The sequence below is a fragment of the Otolemur garnettii genome, unplaced genomic scaffold, assembly GCF_000181295.1.
Source record: "Otolemur garnettii isolate 467f Iridium unplaced genomic scaffold, OtoGar3 scaffold00162, whole genome shotgun sequence".
In the NCBI taxonomy this organism is placed as follows: Eukaryota; Metazoa; Chordata; class Mammalia; order Primates; family Galagidae; genus Otolemur; species Otolemur garnettii.
This window is the reverse complement of record NW_003852557.1, coordinates 479,984-505,031: the sequence shown is the minus strand read 5'-3', so window position 1 is coordinate 505,031 and position 25,048 is coordinate 479,984. Positions and strand designations below refer to the sequence as shown.

The 25,048-nt window shown below is 38.1% G+C and overlaps 1 protein-coding gene across 3 annotated transcripts in view; it reads left to right on the top strand.

Moving 5' to 3' along the window:
* MBTD1 (mbt domain containing 1) overlaps positions 1-25,048 on the top strand; it is a 78,335-nt gene that overhangs the window by 29,245 nt on the left and 24,042 nt on the right. For 2 of the 3 annotated variants that reach the window (XM_023519214.1, XM_023519215.1), the window contains 5 exons: positions 4,078-4,279; positions 8,963-9,096; positions 10,402-10,516; positions 11,417-11,499; positions 23,768-23,885. In XM_023519214.1, the coding sequence (XP_023374982.1) occupies positions 4,126-4,279; positions 8,963-9,096; positions 10,402-10,516; positions 11,417-11,499; positions 23,768-23,885 (604 nt within the window). In that variant the 5' untranslated portion in view covers positions 4,078-4,125. The remainder of the gene's footprint in view (positions 1-4,077; positions 4,280-8,962; positions 9,097-10,401; positions 10,517-11,416; positions 11,500-23,767; positions 23,886-25,048) is intronic. The other variant, XM_023519216.1, reaches the window with a different exon arrangement.

The window sequence follows — 25,048 nt, the reverse complement described above, 5'->3', positions numbered from 1 at the left end:
AAAAAAAAAAAAAAATGTTAGTCCTTCAGGCGGTGCCCATAGCTCAGTGGTGGGTTCAAACCCAGCCCCAGTCTGCTAAAAACAAAAAAACAGCTGGCTGTTGTGGCAGGTGCCTGTCGTCTGAGCTACTCAAGAGGCTGAGGCAAGAGAATCTCTAAAGCCCAAGAGTTTGAGGTTGCTGTGAGCTGTGACACCATGGCACTCTACCGAAGGCAACAACGTGAGATTATTTCTAAAAAAAAAAAAAATCCTTCAAGGTTTGTTTTTTTTGTTTGTTTGTTTTGAGACACAGTGTGCCCCAGGCTAGAGTGCCATGGTAATAGCCTAGCTCACAGCAACCTCAAAATTCTGGGTTCAAGTGATCCTTCTCCTCCAAAGTAGCTGTGACTACAGGTGCCTGCCACAATGCTTGGCTTATTTTTCTATTTTTAGTAGACAGGGACTCGATCTTGCTTGGGCTTGTCTTGAACTCTTGAGCTCAGGCATTTCTCCCACCTTTGCTTCCCAGAGTGCTAGGATTACAGGCATGAGCCACCACACCGGCCAGTCCTTCAAGATGTTTTGGAAAAGACAGCATACTATATATACCTCTATAATCATCTTCTATAATCATTGATCCTCTGTCAGATTATATTCTCCGGGTTGACATTAAGAGTCTGTAAACATGCATGAGCTGCTAACTGAGCTGGCTATATAGTAGATAAGTTATGAAAGTTATGGGTATGAAAGGACACCTTTTCATGGAGGTGAGCTGTGTGAGTCCAGTATTAAGTATAGGCCAGGCAAGGTGATAAATAGTTCATAATATCTTCCCATTGTCTCTACAAAAAAAAAATTAATTTTTTACTCTGGCCTAGGGCCCTCATGATGTGGCCACTTCATCCTCCTCAGACCTCATCTCCCACACCTCTCATGCTGGGCACCAGCCACACTGACCTTTCAGTGCACCAAATTTATTCTAACCTAAAAGCCTCTGTCTTGTCCTTTCCTTTGCCTAGAATATTCTAGCACTAGGTTTTTAAGTGGCTGCCCTTTTGTCTTCCTGGTTTTACTTCCCTGAGGCCTTTTTTCACCACTGAATCTCAGCTGACTCTCCCTGACTGAGTTCCTCTGTCATCGTATGACCTTGCTTAGTTTCTCCTGCCAGTAGACTATAACTTTGTGAGAACCATGGGTCTCTTCTGTTCTGTGTACCACACTGTCTTTAGCCTCAGCTATTGTGAGATACAAAATACTTGATAGATAAGTCGTTGAATGAATAAAAGAAGAAACTTAGAACTTGCTCAATTTCACAGCTAATAAATGGCAAAGCTGAGTTTCAGACCTAAGTTCCTCAGAATTCTGTGTTCATAGCACCACACTGTATCTAAATGAGTATTATCCCATTTCCCTACCACCTGATAATTCAGAATGTTAGTTAGAACTGTTCTTTTGGAATTGCCTTAAGGGTCCGATTTATTCCTTTTAAATTTCCTAGTGGTAGCAAATCTTGATTCTTTGAAGATGTCTTTGATTTGTGGAAATACCTAAAAGTTTTTCAGAATCAAATCTACCTAATGAGATGGATGAGCAAGGTAGGGAAAACTGTTGCTGGGAACAGAGGGAGTCATTCTGAAGTGACCATGAATGATAAGCTTTTCATTTTAAACTTGGATCTAAGGTTGGGCACGATGGCTCAACACCTATAATCCCAGCACTCTGGGAGGCTGAGGCAGGTAGATTGCCTGAGCACAATTGAGGACCCCCGCCTCTAAAAAAATAGTCAGGCATTATAGGCACTTATAGTCCCAGCTACTTGGGAAGCTGAGGCAAGATAATCGCCTGAGCCCAAGAGTATGAGGTTGCTATGAGCTATAATGCCACAGCACCCTACCAAGGATGACAAAGTGAGACTCTGTTGTCTCAAAAAAGTAAAATAAAATAAAAATTGGGTCTAATAAAGAGTTTTAGGGTGGGCACAGTGGCTAGTGCCTATAATCCTAACACTTCAGGAGGTCAGCACAGCAGGATTGTTTGAGACTAACCTGAACCAGGACAGACCCTGTGTCTCAAGAAAACAAAAAAGAAGGAAAAAAATCTATAAAAAAATCTTAGCTGGGTTCTGGGTGTGGGACAGGTGCCTAAAGTTCCTGCTACTTTGGATACTGAGGCAAGATGATTGCTTTAACCCAGGAGTTTGAGGTTGCTGAGAGCTCCCTATCTGTAAAAAAAAAAAAGTTCTAAAAGAAGATACCAAAAACAGTTTGGGGATTGTGGCAGCATTATTAGAACATACGTAGAACCTCCCAAGTAGACTTCTCTGGGACTATATTTCCATTATGTGGACTAAGAAATGAGTTTCTGTTGCTTTCGCAGTTACACCTAACAGAACTAAAAATCAGTTTCTCGTTTGAATGCAGATGTTTAATGCCTGAAAATGAAATTCTCAGTTTATTGCATAAAACTAAGAGATGCCTTTGGATGATTTTATCTTGCAAAGCTTTGGACTATAGTTTTCAGCGTTGTTATTGGTCATGGAATACCAAGAAAGGTGGACTAGCCAGGAAAGAAATTCAGTATAAGGTGTAAGATTTTTTTTTTTCAGTATATTAACTGAAGCAAATGATTAGGATAGGTGCCAAACCCTAAAGATTCTTTGGTTGATAAGTTTGCATCTCTGTAGTTATAACTCAATGCATGTTTACTAATGTTTTGGGGAACTTTTTCGTTTGTTTTTTTGTATTTTTTTCATTTCAGATACCATTCCAGTTGTTTTTCTTTTGACTTTCTTCTTACCAAACCTGAAGTTTGGGGATATGTTCTAGGAAGGATTGGAGTAGAAGTATTAGTTTTGTCTTTGTTTTTTTTGTTTGTTTTTTTTTTTTGGTGGCTTAAATGAGGGCACATCTTTTGGAGAAGATTCAGAGTGGAGAGTACCCTTAACAGCTTTGCTTTCCTTTGGAAAGGAAATAATGTTTAGCTTGGCAATTGAGTTGGCTTTCTTTAAATCATAATTTGTTTTTAAAAACGAAATAGGGATATGTATGTATAAATGTTACCTCCTACAATTATTGAAATACAATAGAACTCTGTAAGTTGACCACCCAAGGGAGTATTGACAAACAGGTCAGCATACAGAGATTGCCAACATAAGGAATTAGGCTTACTGTATTGATACAATTTGTGTGCATGTCCATTATATGAAAATTAGATCAACTTCAGGAGATGATCAGTGTAGGGAGGTGGCCAGCTATGGAGGTTCTTCTACCGTAGTTAATATCTAAAAAATTGTGTCTAAAATTTAAATTCTTATATTCTAGTTTCTCTTCAGATAGTATAAATCTTTCACATTTTAAAACTTTAAATTCTCCATTAATCCCTCCTGAACTTTTTAATGGTGATTTTTAAAAGCATTTGTATTTTCTGAATACTCTTAAATGATATAGAAATTTAGTTTCAGAGATGAAAGTCAAATTCAGAAATCATCTTGTTATGTGTATTTTACCACAGTTTTTTTAGAAAATAAATCTGGTATAAATTTTTTTTTGAGACAGAGTCTCACGATGTTGCCCTTGGTAGAATGTCGTGGCGTCACAGCTCACAGCAACCTCAAACTCATAGGCTTAAGCAGTTCTCTTGCCTCAGCCTCCCAAGTAGCTGGGACTACAGGTGCCCACCATGTTGTAGTTGTCATTGTTGGTTAGCTGGCAAGCGCCAGCATGTGGCTGGTGCTGTAACCACTGTGCTATGGCTAGTGTAAATTTATGAGCCTGACATAAATTCTTTATAGAGAAGTGACATACCTAGTTTAAAGCAAAACTTGAGTTACACGATGGTCTTCTGATTCAGTGTTCTTTTTTCGTCTTCACAATTACTATTATTAATCTTATTAGCTGACATGATTGGTAATAGATTTGTGCCTCATGGAAATAAAGGGCTTCATTTTGACAAAGACATTTAACTTTTTATTATAAAGTGATCATTTCTCGGGGCTAGATTTAACATTTGTCAAATCTCATTTAGATTTTGTGCTAAGGTCTTTTAGGTCTTTGAGCACTATGTCATTACTTGTATGTTACTGGTTTTTTCTACTTCAAGGCTGAACGTTTTTCACAACCTGAAAGGAAGAGCAGAGACTGGTTCGGGATGTTCGACGGTTATGATAGCTGCAGTGAGGACACAAGTAGCAGCTCCAGCTCTGAAGAGAGTGAGGAGGAAGTGGCTCCTTTACCTTCTAGTCTCCCAATTATCAAAAACAATGGACAAGTCTATACGTACCCAGACGGTAAATCAGGAATGGGTAAGTGTTTTAGCCTTCATCTGTTATCTGACTTCATGTTAAGGGTGTATTTTCATATGATTTCTTCTGTCATTTTCTGTCCTTAGGATTTTGAAAGGACAAGGGGAAGAGCTAGAGTCTGAAACTTAACAGTTCCAGCTAAGATCTCTGAGTTTGAGTGTTATCTCTTTACCTACTGCCTTGTGGTGGAAAGCAAGTAGAACAACAACAACAAAAGACTATTAATCCTTTAAAGATTGTTGAGGAGCATAAATTGAGTAACTGGATAAGAAATCCCTTTGTTTCTTTGACCGGGGCTCAGTGGCTCAGGGCTGTAATCCTAGCACTCTGGGAAGCCAAGGCAAGTGGATCACTTGAGCTCAGGAGTTCAAGACTGGCCTGAGCAAGATTGAGCAAGACTAGCCTCAGATACAGGAGGATCTTTTGAGCCCAAGAGTTTGAGGTTGCTGTGAGCTATGATGCCATGGCACTCTACCAAGGGTGACAAAGTGAGACTCTATCTCAAATAAAAAAGAAATACCTATGTAACTGAAAGTTTATAGAATCATAGACTTAGAGTTGAAAGAGTTGTCAAAGTAGGACTACCTCTTGTGTAACAATTTTTCTCTTGAAACAGGTCTCTGTCATCTGGGTTAGAGTGCAGTGGCATCATCATACCTCAGTGTAGCCTAAAACTCCTGCATTCAGGCAATTATCCTGCCTCAGTGTCCCAAGCTGGGACTACAGGCCACCACACATGGCCCAGAAAACTTCTTGTAAAGAAGTTGTTATGGGCCAGGCACAGTGACTCAAGCCTGTAATGCTAGCACTCTGGAGGCCAAGGCAGGAGGATCGCTTGAGCTCAGGAGTTCTGAGACCAGCCTGAGCAAGAATAAGGTCCTGTCTCTACTAAAAATAGAAAAATTAGTTAGGTGTGGTGGTGGGCACCTATCATCTCAGCTACTCGGAGGTGGAGGGAGGAGTATCACTTTAACCTAGGAGTTTGAGATTGCTGTGAGCTATGATCTGGCCACTGCATGCAGTCTAGCCTAGGCAGTAGAGTAATAAGACTCTGTCTCAAAAAGAAGTTTTCTGTTTCAAAATGCCTAGTGAGAGAGTATTCTCTGAGTCAGAAAGCAGTGTCATTTTTTTCGTATCTCTGATTATTAGAATATTCTTTATATTGTACCAAAATTATGCTTGCTCTTTTATCTTTTGGTCTTAACTATTGTTGTTTAAAGCCAGACTAATTCTAATCCTTGTTCTATGACTTCTCTTTTCTCTATACTAGAACACTTAGTTCTGAGAATACCATGTGGTCAGAAGTGGCTAGACAGTAGGGAAAGAGGACACTTGGTTCTAGTGTGTTTTTAGGACATGCCAAGGAGCCATAATTGCTTCACCTAGTGCTCATGGTATCACAGTGATTTAATTTATCAATATCCTGGTCTTCTGCAGATACCTCAGATTATGTAGTGATAGGCTGACAGCTTGTCGTGATTGATTGGCCTGGGAGTATCCTCGTTTTGCCATGAAAGCTCCACATTGTAGAGAACACTTGAAACAAATGGTCAGTCACCCTGTGTGAGCACAGAGGAAAGTCCAGTTCTTTATCTCCCTTTTTCAGGACACTGTGTTTCCATTGGTACCACTTTTGCTATTTGGAAAATAATACTGAATTTGCAAATAACTGATATCCTTTGATCTCAATCAAATAAACTAAAGCAGTTTAAAGCAGTCTTGTGTTTTTGCAGTTGATTTTTCTTCTTTCTTTCTTTTTTTTTTTTTTTCCCCAAAGACAGTCTCATTTTGTCACCCTCAGTAGAGTGCCATGGTGTCACAGCTCACAGCAATCTCCAGCTTTTGGGCTAAAATGATCCTCTTGCCTCCGTTTTTCTAATTTTTTTAGTAGAGACAGGGTCTTGCTTTTGCTAAATCTGGTCTCGAACTCGAGAGCTCAAGCGATCCACCTGCCTCAGCCTTCCAGAGTGCTGGGATTACAGGTGTGAGCCGCCACACTCGGCTTAACATTTTCTTTAATTTACTTTTGGTCTTAGAAATTTCTGATTGCTCATTCTGTCACCTAATGATAAATGCTTTGTCATCTAATAATCTTCCAGTTTTATATCATTTTCAGTTTTGATAATTCTGCCTTATTGGTTCTGTTCTACTCTTTTGATTAAAAAGTTGAAAATCACAAGGTTTGATACACGTTCTTACAGACTATATCAAAAAACTTCATTTATCAGGACCCACTAGTGTGGTCATCCTACCAGTTAAAACCTGAGTATCTTCTACTCTAGCTGAAATTCCTCAGTCCTAATTGGCAAAGCTCCATAACGGAATTTATCAAATATGTTAACTCCTCTTTTTTTTTTTTTTAGAGATGGAGTCTCACTTTATCGCCCTCAATAGAGTGCTGTGGCCGCGTCACACAGCTCACAGCAACCTCCAACTCCTGGGTTTAGGCAATTCTCTTGCCTCAGCCTCCCAAGTAGCTGGGACTATAGGCGCTCACCACAACGCCTGGGTATTTTTTTGTTGCAGTTTGGCTGGGGCCGGGTTTGAACTCGCCACCCTTGGTATATGGGGCCAGCGCCCTACCCACTAAGCCACAGGTGCTGCCCAACTCCTCTTGTTTTTTATATTCTTCTCATGCATGGTTTAATTATATCAGTCTGGTAATCTTATAAAATGAAATAAGGCTTATTAAAGCTTTATGAATGCTAGCATCTATTTTAAATACTAGAGATGCAGAAATGAACAACACAGAATATGGTCCCTGTCTTGATGGACCTTGCATCATAGTCATAGAAATTTGCTTCTGCTGTATGTACTTCTTTTTTTTTTTATTTTTAAGACAGAGTTTTACTTTGTTACCCCAGGCCAGAGTGCCCTGGTGTCAGCATAGCTCACAGCAGCCTCAAACTCCTGGATTCAAGTTATCTTCCTCTTTTAGCCTCCCAACTAGCTGGGACTACAGACACTCAGCTACTTTTTCTATTTTTAGTAGAGATGGGGTCTTGCTCAGGCTGGTTTGGAACTCTTGAGCTCTAGTGATCCTCCCGCTTCAGCCTCCCACAGTGCTAGGAATACAGGTGTTTGCTACCACACCCTGCCCTGCTGTAATTTTTATAATAAGAAGAAACCATTCCAATTTTTCTCCTATGAGGCACCCTTTGTTCGTCTCTAATCTTTTGGTGCTTTTACCTTTTTTCTCTGATTTTCATAGGTTTGTAAGTATAGTTGTCCCTCAGTATCCATGGGGGATTGGTTCCAATACCTCCTATAGTCACAGAAATTCAGAGATTCTCAAGTCCTTTATATAAAATGGTATAGTTGCATATAACCTGTACATTTCTTAACCGTATACTTAAAGAGTTCTCAACCTGTGGGTCACGACCCACAGGAACTGTATTAAAGGGTTGCGACATTAGGAAGGTTGAGAACCACTGCTTTAAATTATTTCTAGATTACTTATAATAACTAATACACTGTAAATGCTGTGTTATAGTTGTTATACTGTATTGTTTAGGGCATAGTGATAAGAACAAAAAGTGTACATGTTCAGTACAGACTTAGCGTTTTTTCCCAAATCTTTTCAGTCCACAGTTGGTAGATCCATAGATACAGAGGGCCAGCTGCACTGGTTACAAGTCCCTCTAGTTTACCTGTTCATAGAGACTTTGACTCACAAAGGCAGTTATTTGCTATATAACTTTCTGTTTATTTGTTCATCGAAAAGAATTTCAGTCCTCATGAACCTTGTTCTGATTCTGCCTTTCTGATTGTCCTTTATACATAACTTAGAAGTCAAGAGTTCTATTTTCCACTATTGCTGGTCAGTAGTACAGTGCCTACCTTAAGCTTTGAACATATTCCTTCTTTCTTGTCCCTTAAACAAAACTTGAAGAAATCCTGGTACTGCACTTAGCATTTTTTTCAAGTGTTAACTCTTTTTAGGTTTCAACTTCCCTGGTATTTTTGTTTTGAGCCAGAGTCTCACTCTTTTCCCAGGCTAGAGTGCCAGGGCATCAGCCTAGCTCACAGCAACCTCAGATTTCTGGGTTCAAGCAATCCTTTCTCAGCCTCCTGAGTAGCTGGGAGTACAGGTGTGTACCACCATATGCAGCTAATTTTTCTATTTTTTGTAGAGGTATAGTGTGTCTCTTAGGCTGGTCTTTACTCCTGAGCTCAAGCTGTCCTCCTACCTTGTCCTCCCAAAATGCTAAGATTGTAGGTGTGAGCCACCACATCTGGCCTCTTTGCAGTGTTTTAAAGTCTTGTGCTACACTTGGCTGTAAATCCTCCATTGTGTTGCACTTCATTTCATTGTTTATTTATAATCCTTTCAAAATCTGGAATTCATAACATACATAGAAATGCCTGGCACATGATAAGCACTAAGGAAGTGTTAGTTGAATCTAATACAGCAATGTATCTTTTGACCCTTTTTATAAAGCCTTTCAGAGCTCAGAGTTCTATCAGACCTTGTCGAGCCCCTCACCGTAGCATCATACCAGTCTTCTCTCTAGCTTTTATGCAAGTTTCTTTATCATTCATGTGGAGATAAAAGAAATTTTTAAGGGACATTTTTAAATTACAAGTCATCAGATAGTTGGATAAACTGTTATTAAACATTTAGATTAAAAGATTGATTTTATTATATGATCGTAATGCCAGTGTTTTTATCTTGTTAATTAGCTACCTGTGAGATGTGTGGGATGGTTGGTGTTCGGGATGCTTTCTACTCTAAAACAAAGCGTTTCTGCAGTGTTTCGTGTTCAAGAAGTTATTCGTCAAATTCCAAGAAGGCAAGCATTTTGGCCAGACTTCAGGTAACGGTACAGAAACCTTCTTATTCTTTATATGTGTTACTTCTATGGCTTTTATGGTTTTTTCCAGTCATTTGATTGTGATTCACTGCACTCCACTTCTGCCCAATTGGCCAGTTATTATCTTATACCCTCCAATTTTAGGAAATGTGTAAGCTCCAAAGATTGTTCTATGTCTAAAATTGAAGCAACTATTTTAAATGGACATAAATTGAGCTGTTTATGTAAGTGAGTTAAAAATACCCATAGTTTTTCCACATAAATATAAATACAGTAAACACCTTTTTATATACAGAAGTTGAAGCCATTTTCCTTATCCCCCTTGTTTCCTTTTAACATGAAGATAGAGTCTTTAACATTTGGGGGGAAATGATTTAATGTCTAGTCGTATGTTACCACATCCTTGCTTTGTACTTTTGAGTACAACCCATTTGATATCTTGACCAAAGGTATTTGGTTACTCCAACTAATCTTTTTGAAAACATTCATGGTATGGAAAGAAAATCATGTTGCTTTAAATGTTTGTCATGGCCTGTTTTAGTCTATGCCTACAAAACAACTGGAAACTTAACTAAGTCGTTACTCTCATTGCATATAAACAACTTTTAAAAGGCACTACATGGCTGATTTTTGCAGTATCTGTTATTGAATGATCACATTCTCCTTATTCTTGTTTAATTTATTATTGTGATCATTATATAGCACTGAAGGGTTATTTAAATCCTCCAAATTAAGGAAATACATCACTCAGATGTATTTCTATATTTCAGAGAGACAGTGCCTAAAGATCCCGAGCAGTGGTCTGTGCCCACATGGATGGCAGTTTGTCACACTGTGAATTTGGCCCATGGTCATTTTGTCATTGATCTTTTGCGTTAGCACTAAAGGTATAAACCTCAGTCACTTGCTCTTTGAACATTAAATTATCTTTTCTTACCATATAAATAGCAATGCTTGGCAACCTGCATGAGTGAATAACCACTGGTTCTGTCTACTATAAGAAGGAATCAAATACCCACCACAGCCTATATTTTAACACCTTATGGGATATAATGTTTATTAACATATTAATTTGCATATTGCTATTTTAGTCTATGCCAGCTCTGCTACTCATGCTAGATATGTACATTGTAGCAGAACTCCAGAAAAAAATTTTCACGTTAAAATTTCTTGTATGTTTCCTTTGCTTTAATAATTTTCTAAACCCTCAATGTTTACTTAAGCAGAATGAGTAGTGTGCAATCAAGTTAAATTTCAATGGTAGGGGGGTAAAAAAGAATCCTATTTACTTAACTCTTCTTGTTCTAGGGTAAGCCTCCAACAAAGAAAGCAAAAGTTCTTCAGAAACAACCTTTAGTTGCTAAACTTGCTGCATATGCTCAGTATCAAGCTACCTTGCAAAATCAAGCAAAGACAAAAGCAGGTAATATTGGTGAATGTAACAGGTAAAATACTTACTGATTCATTTAGTTTTAACATTTCAAGTTTCTACTCTGTTTAACTAAGCTGTTTTCTATACCTTGTTAGCACAGTAGGACTCTAGCTTTCCTGACCATGGTTTTGATTTCAGTAAATGATACTCCAAAGAGAATAGTTTGCGTGTGTGAATTCCACTGCTTGTGAGAGTTCCCTTAATTTTTTTTATTTGGTTTATCATTTATTTTTTATCTACTGACATTCTATGCTGTGGCTGGCCAGTGCTTGTGGTAATTATCTTAATATTTTTATTAGGTTTATTTTTCATGTACTGATACTTTATTCTGTGGCTGGTAGACAGCATGTGGAGATAATAAAGAAATGGGACATAGTGGCCTTTAAAGGGATTGAGAAGAGGAAAGTAATAGAGACTGAGGAAAAGATCGTTTCTAATGGAATATTGTTAACAGGAGTACAGAGGTAACAAGGTAAATAGGAAGTAAGGCAATTAAAAATGCTAGGGAGGGTATTAGATACTAGATGGTAGGTAGATAACTCACTGAAGGGAGCTGAGTGGGAGTAAAAACACAGGTGCAGCCATAGCAGTGTTATCTTGGACACTTCTCACCTGTTCTTTGCTCCCCCTAACTAGAGAGCTTATATTTCACTTTCCAAGGAGCATGTGTGATATATAGAACAGTCAAAGAAACTACTATTTGTTTGCCAGTATGATATAAGCTAAAGGTCATGTTATTTAGAGAAGTTCTTTAATTCTTACAGAAAAAATAGAAAACTTTCCTTAAAGGGGCTAAATTAATTTTATGTCCTTTCACATTTTAACAATAATAGCCTTCTTATAAATCAAGTATTTGAGAATTGTAATGTATCTAAATTTGTTTTATTTCAGCAGTCTCCATGGAAGGTTTCAGCTGGGGCAACTACATAAATAGCAATAGCTTTATAGCAGCTCCAGTCACCTGTTTTAAACATGTAAGTATGAAATTTCTCACCTCCTTATTTTAAAATGCTTAGTTGTTGTTTAAATCTAAAGGCACAAAAACACCTAAGCATCTTATCTTTAGAAGATATTTGTTTTATACCTTGTCATTGAAATGCTTCTGTTATATTATTATACTTAATAGCTAAAAATAACTTTTGTAAGTTTTGTAAGTGAAAGTGAAATTACAATTTGAAATTATTTTAAACAGGGGAAAAGTATTAGTTTCATCCAATCTTCCTGTTGCACCGTACAAAATTGCTAGTTTTTGCATATCAAAAATAGTTGACATTGTCAGATGGTTCACCCTGATAGAAACATACGTTACCTAAATCTGTAACTTGACCTGATAATTCAAAAAATTAAAGATCTTTCTTCCAATTTTGTTTTTGTCTCCAAATGTAAAATCACAAAGAAACTATTAGTAGTGTAGTATTGTGAGCCAAAATAGGTGATACACATCATGAGAACCCCTTTTAAAAGGTGTTCTTACCCGGGTGTTAGTGTACAGTGAATAGCTGAGTAGATAGGATGACAGGGAAAAGCTAGTTTTGTCATAACAAAGGATATGAACTGAACCTCAAAGAATAAATAGAAACCTGGCTTGGCGCACATAGCACAGTGGTTATAGCACCAGCCACATACACCCAGGGTGGTGGGTTCAAACCCGGCCTGGGCCAGCTAAATAACTGCAATGAAGAGCCAGGCATTGAGGTGGGCACCTGTAGTCCCAGATACTTGGGAGGCTGAGGCAAGAGAATCTCTTGAGCCCAGGAGTTTGAGGTTGCTGTGAGCTATGATGCTACAGCACTCTACCAAGGGGCGACATAATGAAACTCTGTCTCGAAAAAAAAAAGAATTAATAGAAACTAACCAGGTAAAGCCTAGATGGGAAGCTCTTCAAGGACAAGAAAACCATGTGAGCAGAGCAGAGGCAGTGGACCCTGAGAACCTCCTAGGAGAAGCTCTGCTGACTCCAGGGCAGTGTCTGGGCCATTTTGCAGACCTGATAATTCCCTAAAACCACTCCCTCTCTGAAATCAGAAAAGCATAAAAAGTCAGAAATCCCACAATTTCTCTTTCATTTCCTTTACTCTTCTCCCCCATGTAGCCTTTGACCTTACTAAAATACTTCTAGAAGAAATAGCTTAGACTCCCTTCTAGTCCCTATTCCTTTCGTCCCCCCCCCCACACACACACGTGCACCTTTTTTCCTCCAGGCTTCCTTTCTTGCTAGAAGCCCATCTCCTCTGCCAGTCTTTTTAACTCCCATCCTCTTGACAGGCGTGGTCCATCCCCCTTGTGCCAGAGTGGGGTTCCAGAAGGTGTAGGCAGCTTCATTACCTTTCCAGCCTACTTGCCCACTTTCTAAACTCCTGCTGCCTTCCAGTCACTGTAATGATAAATGCTCTGTCCCTCACCTAAGCTGATGACCCTTCTGCTCCCCTAGTAGGTGAGTTGACTGAATATAAGATGAGCTATAAGCTCAATACTTTGGTGGTTTTTAACACCTTGAAAAAGGCATTCATTATATAAATGCCTAACTAAGGGAGCCAAGCAGGAAGTCAAAGTATTGGTGGGTTTTAACACCTTGGATTAAGCCTTTATTAAGTCAAGGGGAGATTTTGCTGTTTTGGAGAGCACTGAGTCATTTAAAAAACTTCATATTTTGGGCAGCACCTGTGGCCTTAGTGGGTGGGGTGCTGGCCCCATGTACCAAGGGTGATGAGCATCTGTAGTCCCAGCTACTCAGGAAGCTGAGACAAGAGAATCACCTAAGCCAAGGACTTAGAGGTTGCTGTGAGCTGTGACACCATGGCACTCTACCGAGGGTGATAAAGTGAGACTCTGTCTCTTAAAAAAAAAAACTTCATATTTTCTCCTTGTTTTTGACCAGTCAAGATTCTTGCTATAGAATAGAAGTGGGTGATAGATACCTAATACGTGAATATGAATTATTCACCCAATTTCAGTTTGTAATTGACTCACTTAAATTCATTTAAGAGAAATAACCCCCCTCCGAGGTGTTACAAAATTAGAGCTATTACATTCAAACATACGTGCCATCAGAACTCTCCACTGATCCCCATCACTGTGCTGCCTGAAATCTAATTTTACTCATTCTCAGAATTTTTCTGATAATCTTGCTCTGTAGCCATCTGATCATTTCCTACACAACACATCATCTTGTTTACTTGGACAGGTATTAGTGTAGAACATAGCATTTACAACTCTTCAGAATAACTCCTCAAGTATTTGAGGTCTATCAGAAGCCAGCCCAGGACATGACAGTGCAGTATTGAGTGGAGCTGTGGGTGCCTTCTCCCAAGTGGCTATAGGGTCCTTTATGCTGTCTCCCAAAACAGGGTTGACCAAGTGGCATCTAGATAGGACATTCTCTCCAACTACTAGAACAGTTTCCAGTATTTGTGTTAAATATTGAAAGTTTCTCCCTGTGCACGCTAGAACTTCTCTTGTCCTCTTCCTCAGTCGTTTTGGTGTGGCATACTCAGGGCATAGGACTGAGAGGCACAAGTTACAGGACCTCGAAGGGTTATCTTAAGGTGCTATCAGGTTGCTTAAATGGATTACTTCACCTTCAAGGACTGTTCGTGTATGATTGGTATAATACTGCAGACATAGAAATCTGAAGCAACTAGCTGCCCCTTTAAGGATTCTTTAATTAGGGTAAAATATTTTTTTGGAGGATACCATTTATATGGTAGCATTCCCCAGAATACTGTATAGACCATTAGTCTCAGAATTGTGCCACTGAGTTTATCACATCATCTGTGAATCCTGCACATATATTCATTATATAAATACCTAACTGAAGGGGCCAAGCAGGAAGTCATCACCAATAAAATATTTTATTACACAAAATAAAGGGTGACATCCCTACAAATTCTTGGTTTGGGGCTTTTCCCACAAAACTTTAAAAATTAGAACATGAATTACAAAGACCTTCAAAACTGCTAGTCTTGCTGTTAATTAAAATATATCTTTTTTTCTATGCGTAGACTCAAAAGTTCTAATTTGGTTTCATCTAATAGTTCTGTCAGTTAACTGGCCCAACCCCATCTGTATTTCCTTCTGATCATATTTCTTTGCCCCTCACCAATAACTACATGCCCTTTAGTATTTTTGTTTACAGCAGGTGTTTTGTCTGAATTAACAGTACTGATATTCCTTGGCGATGACATTAGGGTGTGAGCCTTTCTCCCTCCCTCCTGCCATTTGCTCTTATTACAGAGCGTCCCCTGCTCCAACCTTGAGTTTCCCAGTGGCGGCCAGGCTCTCCAAATGGAGTCTGTCTCCATCTCACATCACATTCTCCTTCCTTCTCTTTCCTTCTGTGCATCATTTTAACTGCTGATTAAATATAGTGGATACTTCAGCCTCTTCTGAGGTTAAAAGAGCAAAGCTCAGTAAGTGGACGAATTGACTAAGATTTTTCTCAGTCTTTTTAAAAAAGTATCTTAAAAAAAATTTAGGACCTAATATAGATAGAAGGAATTTAGGAAAAGGAGGGTTCTAGTCATTGTATGTTTTCAAAAACTCAAAAAATTAGGGGGAAAACGTGTTCTTTTTAGCATGTAGGTTATTACAGAATGTCTGAAGTAATACAGAATTATGTTTAAAATATATCTAATAACAAGTTCCTTCCTTTTGATTCCATTCTTTTTGATTTGATTATCTGTGATTCTCTTCACTACTTTTTTAACATGACTACAAGTTTAATATTAAGGATTCTTACCTGCTACTGTTTTATGTATAAGAGAATTTAGAAAATTAAGGAAATTTTGTTTACACTAAACATTTTTTTTTTTACTTAGGGCTTTATTTTTAAACATCAGCTAGACAAAACTGAGCCTGAGTTCTGGCTCTGGAAATCCAAATGAATTTTAACTCATTCATGGTTAGTAGAGGGTTTTGATCAAAGTCAAGCAGATTAATTAATCTAGTGGTAGAAATATAAGTTACAGCTCAGTTCATTAATTTGCTAGTTTTCTTTCTTGAAAGTAAGTGTAATCTTATTTATGTTGATGTAAAATAATGATTTGGTTATAATGTTGATAGTAGCATCATATTTGTGAGACATAGTGCATACATAACAACAGCTTTGAAGAGAACTATGAAGCAAGTCTTTAACTCTCTTGTGGAATAGTGCTTTCCTGGTGCTAATCTCAGAATTAGATTAAGTTGGCTCGGTGCCTGTGGCTCAAGTGGCTCAGTGGGTTCGAATCCAGCCTGGCCCGCCAAACAACAATGATGGCTACAACCAAAAAAAAAAAATAGCCAGATGTTGTGGCGGGCACCTGTGGTCCCAGCAACTTGGGAGGCGGAAGCAGTAGACTCACTTGAGCCCAGGAGTTCGAGGTTGCTGTGAGCTATGCCACAGCCCTCTACCCAGGAGGACAGCTTGAGGCTCTGTCTCAAAAAAAAAAAAAAAAAAAAAAAGAATTAGATTAAGTTCTCAGTTACAGTAACTTTCATCTCTCATTCCAGGAACATTTGTCTGTTATCTCCTCCTGAATATCCTTGATCTTTCCTTGTATCTGTTTTTATATCATAAACCATGTCAAGTCATTTTATATAAATAGTGAAAAAGAGAGTAGCATTTCTAAGTCTTAAAACATTATATATATATATATATATATATATATTATTTCACGTCCAAGTCTTTGTTTTCTTGGTATTTGTTTTGAGGCAGGCTCTCCCTCTTTTGCCCAGGCTAGAATGCAGTAGTGTCATAATCTTAGGTCACTTAAACTCCCAGGCTCACTGGGTGGCACCTGTGGCTCAGGGAGTAGGGTACCAGTCCCATATACCAAGGATACCTGGCTCGAACCCGGCCCCAGCCAAAACTGCAACCTAAAAAATAAAAACTCCTAGGCTCAGAGCTGGGCATGGTGGCTGATGCCTATAAATCGTAGCACTCTGGGAGGCCGAGGCAGGTGGATTGCCTGAGATCATGGGTTCAAGACCAGCTCTGAGCAAGAGCGAGACGCTGTCTCTAAAAAATATCTTGGCGTTGTGGCTCCTCCTATAGTCCCAGCTACTATGGAGGCTGAGGCAAGAGAATCGCTAAAGCCCAAGAGTTTGAGGTTGCTGTGAGCTATGACACTACAGCACTTTACCAGGAGTGACAAAGTGAGACTCTGTCTCAGAAAAAGAAAAAAAAAATACTCCTAGGCTCAGGCATACCATCAATCCCAGCTAATATTCTTTCCTAATCTATTCTAATCTTTTCTTTCTTTCTTTCTTTTTCTTTTTTTTTTTTTTTTAAGAGAAACAGGGTCTCACCAGCTCAGACTGGTCTCTTTAACTCCTGGCTTTAAGTGATCTTGCCTTGACCTCCCAAAGTGCTAGGATTACAGGCGTGAGATAACATGCCTAGCCCTGTCCAAATTTTTGAATCATTATATTAAACTTTTATAAGAAAATTTCTACTGTAATAATGAATTCATTTTGTTTTCAACTTTGCTTTTTTTGGAGGACAGAGTCTCAAGCTGTTGCCGTGGCATCAGTGCTCACAGCAACCTCAAACTCTCTGGCTTAAGCAATTCTCTTGCCTCAGCCTCCTGAGTAGCTGGGACTAAAGGCACCCGCTACAATGCCCTGCTATATTTTTGTTGTAGTTGTCATTGTTGGTTAGCTTGCCTGGTTGGGCTCGAACCCGCCGGCCTTGGTGTATGTGGCTGGCACCCTCCTCACTGAGCTACCAGCGCTGAGCCTCAACCTTTGCTTTTTTATCACGTAAAATACAGCAGCTAACCTCAGCCTTATTAATAACAATCATAATACAGAATCTCTTGTTCCTCTCTCAGAAGTAGGGCATCTGTCTCTCAGTTGTATGGACCTCGTGCCTTCCTGTTCTATGTACCTTTCTTCTGCCTTCTTATTATCAAATAGGAAAAAAATCTATAGTAGTAATTCCTTTGTTTTTGTGCAAACAGTTTACTTTGTTACCTTAGCCAGCATCTTCATTTGAACACATCTGGATTAGGAGGTCAAACCTCATATTAAATTTGATTTTGTCCGTAGAGCTGACTCTTCATGATTCTCCCATGAGCTAGTTTTCTGGGTTTCTAAGAAGTAGTGGCATTGGTTTTAGAAAACCTATTGTCAGGAGCTTCTGAGAGCACAGGATCCTGCCTTGTATCATCAGATCCTGCTCTGACGCTGGTTCATCAGTAAAGCCCCCTTCCTTCAGACTCTGCCTTCTCTTCCACTTGAGCACTTGTTGCAGGCCTTTCCTGCCCCTAAGGAATTCTTTTTCAGATAAGGTTTTCAAAAAAAAAAAAACAAAACAGTGTGTGCCTTGAAAGCAGAACTGTTCCGATTAAATTGGGATGGGAGCATTGTCAGAGCTCTGACTATCTGGCTGCTTTTAACTTAACCTCTTCTCCTGGAGTAAAGATCCTAAATAAGCGCTTTCTATCTTCCATCACCTAAATATTACTAGTACTAGTTTGAAATCATACAATTTCAAGAGTAGAATTCTTCTTTATCTTCAAACTTCTAAGAGTGGACTTTCTGCAGAATAGATCATAGGACTATATCCTTTTTGATAATTGCTATAATTTTATAATCGACAATGAAAATCAAGCTGCAATTGGCATTTAGTATGTCTACTTTCTAAAAATCTGTAAATTATGATTGCCATATATGTGATATATATTTAATGTTATCTGGCTGGTAGTTCTCACACCTTTTATTTAAGCATCAGAATTCCCCTTTTCCCTACTAAAATCTTACTCAAACCTCAACACAGCAGGATATAGAGGAAACTACACTGATCTGACAGGGTTAGGTTGGTACTGACATAGTGTTGGCCCCTGGCACTTGGCCACCCCTTCCTTGGCAGTCTCTGAGGTTGGAAACTAAATTAGGTAATATCTCTTTTATTTAATAATAAATCATACGGTCACAAAGCTGGAAGGCATCCTTAAAATCCTCTAATTCTTCTAGTCCATTTCTCTTTAGAGAGACAGAATCTCCCTTTGTCACTTAGGCTGTGACCTAATGAATCATAGCTCACTGCAGCTTTGAACTTCAGGGCTCAAGTGATCCTCATGCTTCAGCCTCCTAAGTAGCTAGGACTGTGAGCACACACTAGCACACCCAGCTATTGTTTTTATTTTTTTGTAGAGGTGGGGATTCTCACTTTGTTGCCAAGGCTGTTCCCAACTCCCAGCTTAGGGCGATCCTCCCCCTTCCACCTCCCAAAGTACAGTTACATGTGTGAGCCACTGCGACTTGACCCAGTTCATCTGTTGTAAATGAAGAAACTGCTCTACTTTTTTGAGTAGCTGAATATAATTTTCAACTTGGGGCTTTAGCCTACTTTCATAATGCAAAGTCTTTTTCTTACTTAATGTATTTCTTAATTAAGACCACAAAAGCAGTATCCATATCTATCCTAACAAGGAAAATCTCCCAAAATATTAATATAGTACCAAATGCCAGTCATGTGTACTGTATACATTTATGAAATTCACAGATTATTTTCTTATATTAATAGTTTATTTTTGAACCCACAGGAGCCTCCAGTTTTATGTGTATTTATGAGGTTTAAAGCACTCAGTTTTTTTTTTAATTTTTTGAAGACTGTAGTCTTCTAAATTGAAGCACACCTTTTGCTTTATGAAATCAAGTAGAACACTTATTTCCAGAGTACAACAGCATGGGCCAAAAGATGCCAATATCAACTGTACATAAAACCATGAAAGGTTAAAATCATATATTCCTTCAGTTATATATTTACAGGCCTCAGATTTCTTTGTTTGGTACCTGAATACTTTTTTCCCAAAATATTACAGCAATACAAATGTTTTTGGTTAATGCATAATTTTTTTTATGCCAGAGTCAGGGTTGTGAGCATGCCCATCACCCACGTTGTGTTCCAGTGTTCATTGTACCCATTAGGTAGATTTTTACTCATCCACCCGTCCTCCCCCCACTTGATTTCCAGTGAGTTTTACTTCCCTCTGTAAGGGAAGAGTGCATGTTGTACTCATCGGTTAGTTCCTGTTTAATAGTGAGTATATGTAGTGTTTGATTTTCCATTTTTCAGAATGGAAAATCCATCCAGATTGTTGCAGAAGGCCTCAGTTCATCCTTCTTTGTGGCTGAGTAGTATTCCATAGCATCCAAGTATGTACACTGTATTTTGTTAATCCAAATCCAACCATGAACTGATGGGCGCTTGGGTGATTCTACATCTTTGCAATTGTGAATTGTGCTGCATTGAACACTCAAGTGCAAGTGTCTTTTTGGTAAAATGACTTCTTTGTACATATTTTTGTATCTTACTGATAACGTCCTTGCCAAGACCAGAAATATTATAATTGTCCCTTTTTCTCTCTTGAAAATAGAGGTGGTTTTGTCCCCCCCCCAAAAGAAAAAAGGTTTTTCTACACATGTATGCTAGAACTTTAAAGCTGAATTTATCATACTTTTGTATTCTGCCACCACAGATAAATCTATTACTTATATGATGTACACTAATCCTCATTTTTGTGTTGGGTCTGTGTGCATGCCAGCTTTTCTGAAGGGATAGTTATCCATATTTCTTTATAATGTGTATTACACATGTAGTTTTGTATACCTTAGATGGCAAAATTTTCTTCTAATAGAAATAAAACTTAGTGGCACTTATTACTGCTGTTGGGAGTGTGGCCATGAAATAAATTCCCTTCAGGAGAGCAGTGGATTCTAATAAAAATCATCTTTCTCTTATGTTTTAAAGAAAGCCTAATTTTAAAAAAAATTCAGTCAGCAAAAAATAAAGGATACATCAACAAATCTTGACTATTTTCTTAATTCTGTTTCTAAAGGCTTTTTTGTTTTCCTTTTGGGATCTCCCAGTTCTTAACCAATATTGGTTCAATATGTTTTTTTCCAAAATTATTTATAGTTTTATGCCTTTCCAAATTAGTAGCCGCTGCTTCCTACCTTTCTGCATACCCATAGCATTCTCTCAATTTCACGTCTTCTCCAAGCATCCCAGGTTCCTTTTGTAACCTCTTTGTGCTCCCATCTCCCTGCTACCACCAGAAAGCAGATTCTAGTATCAAAGCAAAAGGTGAGTGGACTTTGTGGAGAAGGTGGGAACAGTTGTTTTTTTGTTTGGTTGGGTTTTTTTTTTCCTATTTCTACTTCCTACCAATTCCAATAGGTAGTATTTAGGAATTATAATTTCTTCCTACTCAGTTTTATGTAATGTTTTCTCCTCTTTTTGGTTGCATAATACTTGATCTGTCTCTACTATATGTGATCTTTTTCCTGTTAATCTGAAATTATTTTAATGGTGGCATTTTGTATATTTGCCATCTCATTTAGATAGATTCTTTCTTGGTTACCTGTGTGTGACCAGGTCTTGCCTCCAACCACTGATATATTCTTGTTAGTAATAAAGATTTATTTGTTATCCAAAGTTACAGGTTGGCAACTCTGCAGGGGAAAAGCTGTATTTCTGCCAAAAAGCATTGTGTGTGCAGTGTGTCAGCCTTCTGAGAGTCTGATACTGTACCTATCTGAGCTATTGGACTATCTGGGAATAATCTTGAAGTGCAGAAAATAAGACTTCCCACCCAATTATTTTCTTACAGTCAGGTGGAGGTTATCATACATTGGTGTTGGGGAACCCTCAGCATTTGCATTTGGCCATGTCCTGCAGGACCTGATGACAGCTTACCTTGCAGGGAAGGACAGTCGCTCCCAGATAGCCCTCACAAGTGGCCCTGGAGCAGGAAGTGGTGGAGCAGATCTTCCTTGTTTGGGAGGAGCCTGAGGTGGACCTCGCGTCCTGAGTCTGGAAGGTAAATTTGTTGTTACCTGTAAATTATGGTTCTGCTAGTTCATGCTATGCCAATCCAGACTTTCAGAGGTATCCCTCCTGCCAGCAAGAGAAGACAGATGACTTGGATGAAGATGGCTGTCAAGCCCTGGGTCATTTAGTCTTCTACAATTAAGAATGTTGATTTTAAACAAAAGGGCAGATATATCTATGGAATTACCTTATTTCAATATACACTGAGCACATACTATGCTTTGACTGTAGTGCTCTATCTTGTTGATGTCATCGTTTCTTCATTTTTCTTTTCTTAGACTGAACCATGTGGATTGGTTTAAGAGGGCCTAGCAGAACCACAACCTTACAGGCAAGAACAAATGTCACTTTCTGCTACTTTCTCCTATACCAATCCAGACTACAGGGACCAAAATATAATATCCCCCACCAAAGTAAACATTGTTTTTTAGTATTGACACTTTGTTTTCTTTACTAAAATATGATTAAAAGTTATTTTCTCCAAACAAAGGTTAAGGTTTAGGTTGTCACATCTACCTCTAAAAGGAGTCCTGTACACCAAACTCATTGAGCACTGTGCCAACCTAATCCCAGCTTTCAACATTGCCATACCTCTTTCTTCTCAAAGAAAAATAAACCCAATTGACAGGTTTGGCAACCAACCAAAGAGGGATGGATATCATACCTTAATCTGATGCATTTTAATGTATGCATTTAATTGTATCTGTCTGCTCTAATTGGTTTATCTGCACGGAAATGAATATATGATCTTTGTGTTAATATGTATTAGCTTAATCTGTGTTACCTGTCTTCCTTCCAGCTTCTCCTTTTCTGATCGTATCTGCTGGCAATAGGGATGGCCCCACAGTCTAGAATGATATAGGGGGAGATAGCAGAACCTGAAGAGTCCAGTCTTTCACTTTAAACAAAAAGAAGGAAGTAGTCAATGAGTATTTTTTTCTTTTTTTATACAACTCAGGGATATAGTTATATGTACCCTTCCAGAATCACAAGTAGTTGGGATAGACTACATTTCCAAGTTAATGAGGTATAGTCATTTCTTACTACTTAAAGAAATAGCCATTAATTGATTCTGTCTTTGGTTTCTAGACATAGTTCAGTATATGAAATTCTCTTTCTCTCCTTCAGAAATCCCACAAATTATTGAGAAGATAGGATATTGTTTTAGGCTAATCCACCAAAGTGTGAGGGCCCTCACGTGGAAGGTGTTTGCCTGATGTGCAAATCAGTTAGTTTATGTAATTTGTAGATGTCTTTGCTCATCTTTGAGCTTTAAAGCTTTTTTGTTCCTGATTTGTTCATATTATCAGGTCTTTTATAGCCTCATGTAATCCTTTTCTTTATGATCAAGGTTCTGAACTACTAGTATATGTAATGAGGAGCTGATCATGCAGGGCAACAGAGACTGTTTAGTCGTGTCAGCATTTAGATTCCTGAATTCACTTACTTAATTTACCATTGCACAAATGCCAAATAACTGTGAATTGCCTTGAGTTTTAAGGACTAATATATAATGGAAGTTGTAATTTGGGAACATCTTCTAGATTTTGGAAAATGCCTTCATGATACTCAGTTGGTTTTGAGTCCCTATCTTAATGTAGAGGCTAGTGATTTCCAGTTCTAAGATTGAAAGTTTTCTCGTTGTAATGATTTCCAGATGAGAAATTTTAAAATAAGTTATTTAACAAGTTTACCATGATACTCGTCTCTAAAACTTCTTCAGCTCTACCTTCTTAACTTTATCCAGTGCTTTTCCTTCATGTCCAGATATCTTAATAGACTATATTTATACTCTATGAATGTAACTTAAATTGAAAATATAGATAAATTTTATTTCTTTTATTCCTGTTGTCAGAAATCACATTACTAATTGTAATTATTTTTCTTCCTGTTCTTTGGCCAGATCTTTTAAAATTAGAGATTAGGGTGAAGTGGATTTATTTAGTACATATTAAAAAGAATTAAGTTTCTTAAAGTAGGCAGCACCTGTGGCTCAGTGGGTAGGGCGCCGGCCCCACATACCGAGGGTGGTGGGTTCGAGCTTGGCCCTAGCCAAACTGCAACCAAAAAAAAAAAAGTTTCTTAAATTGGTTTTATCCTGTGAAATGTATCAAGTTTGTAATTGAGCTTTTAGAAAAATTGCTGTTTAAATCTTGTGTTAGGACAGTATGGAATTTTGAAGTGTGTGTGGATTTGTCCTAAAAATGTGAATTCTTTCTTCATCTTGAGTTTGACCCTGACATTGCCTTTTTCCAAATAGAGTTCTGTGAAAGGGGCAATCAGTTACATTTTTAGAGAAAAATGAATGGGTTAAAATGACATTTTTAGTTTAATAATCCTATTATTGATGGTAATGCTTAGTATTGATTGATTTGTTTTAAGCTTTATCTTCACACAATAATTTAATAATCTTTATATGACAGGCACCTATGGGGACCTGCTGGGGTGATATCTCAGAAAATGTGAGAGTGGAAGTTCCTAATACAGACTGCAGCCTACCTACCAAAGTCTTCTGGATTGCTGGAATTGTAAAATTAGCAGGTGAAAAGCTTGGATAAAAACTTACTAGAAATGCCAATGACACTTGTACTCTTCTGTAAAAAAAAGTATGTTTTTGTAAATTTTGAAATTATTGCCAAATAAATAATATAAAGAACAGGGGTTAGCGAATTGTTTTCTATGAAAAGGCAGACAATATTTTCAGTTTTGCAAGGCCATGTTATCTCTATCACAACTACTCGTGTCTGCTGCTATAACGTGAAAGTGCCCATAGTGATACATTAAATGAATGGACATGACTGTGTTCCAGTAGAACTTCATAGGAAATTTGAATTTCATATAATTGTTATATATCATGAAATAGTCTTCCTTTGGTTTATGTTTTTAACCATCTGAAAATGTAAAATCATTCTTAGATAGAGTCAGTCAGGTAGTAGACCAGACCTAGCGACTCTAATATAATTTGCCAACCCCTGATATAGGGAAATACTTTGAAAAGTAACAAAAAGTGAAATAACTACCAAAAAGGTGGTAAGATCTATAATACCAAAAATGAACAAGTGTTGATAATTTCATATACCTTGGATTCTTCTTTCTCTTCATTCCCATTACTTCTACCCTACCCCAGCTCTTTTTCATTCAGGAAATAAATATGAGTTATCCTTAGCTTACTGTGTAAGAGGGATATCTAATTCATCCTATTTCTTCTAGTGTTATCTTCAGCCAATCTTCCCAAAACATTGCATACTTCTCTTCTTACTGTGTACTGCCGATAGATTTAATTTACCTAGAAGTAATGTTTAAATAGCTTCTTGGTACTTAAAGGATAAAGATGGTCAGCACTTACAGCTCTTGATGAGTTTTACTGTATACCACTTGACAGCTTTTTTGTCGTTCCCCAATGTAAGTGACCTACCTGTTCTACTGAGGCTAGTCTCCTCTCTTTCATAGAGCATGTTCTTTGTCACCATTGTGCCTTTAATCACTCTTGTAAGAGTTTCTCAGCTTTGTATATATAACCCAGCCTAATCTCATCTTTTCACTGAAACATTTCCTGAGTTAATAGATGCATCCTCCAAATGCTTGTGTTATTCTCTACACTGTAACTTAAAACAACAGCAAATTTTTTCTGTTCTAGGTGTTTAAGTCAGTTACATTTAAATACCTCTGAAGATGGATCTATTTAAGATTGAAGGATTGGCTCG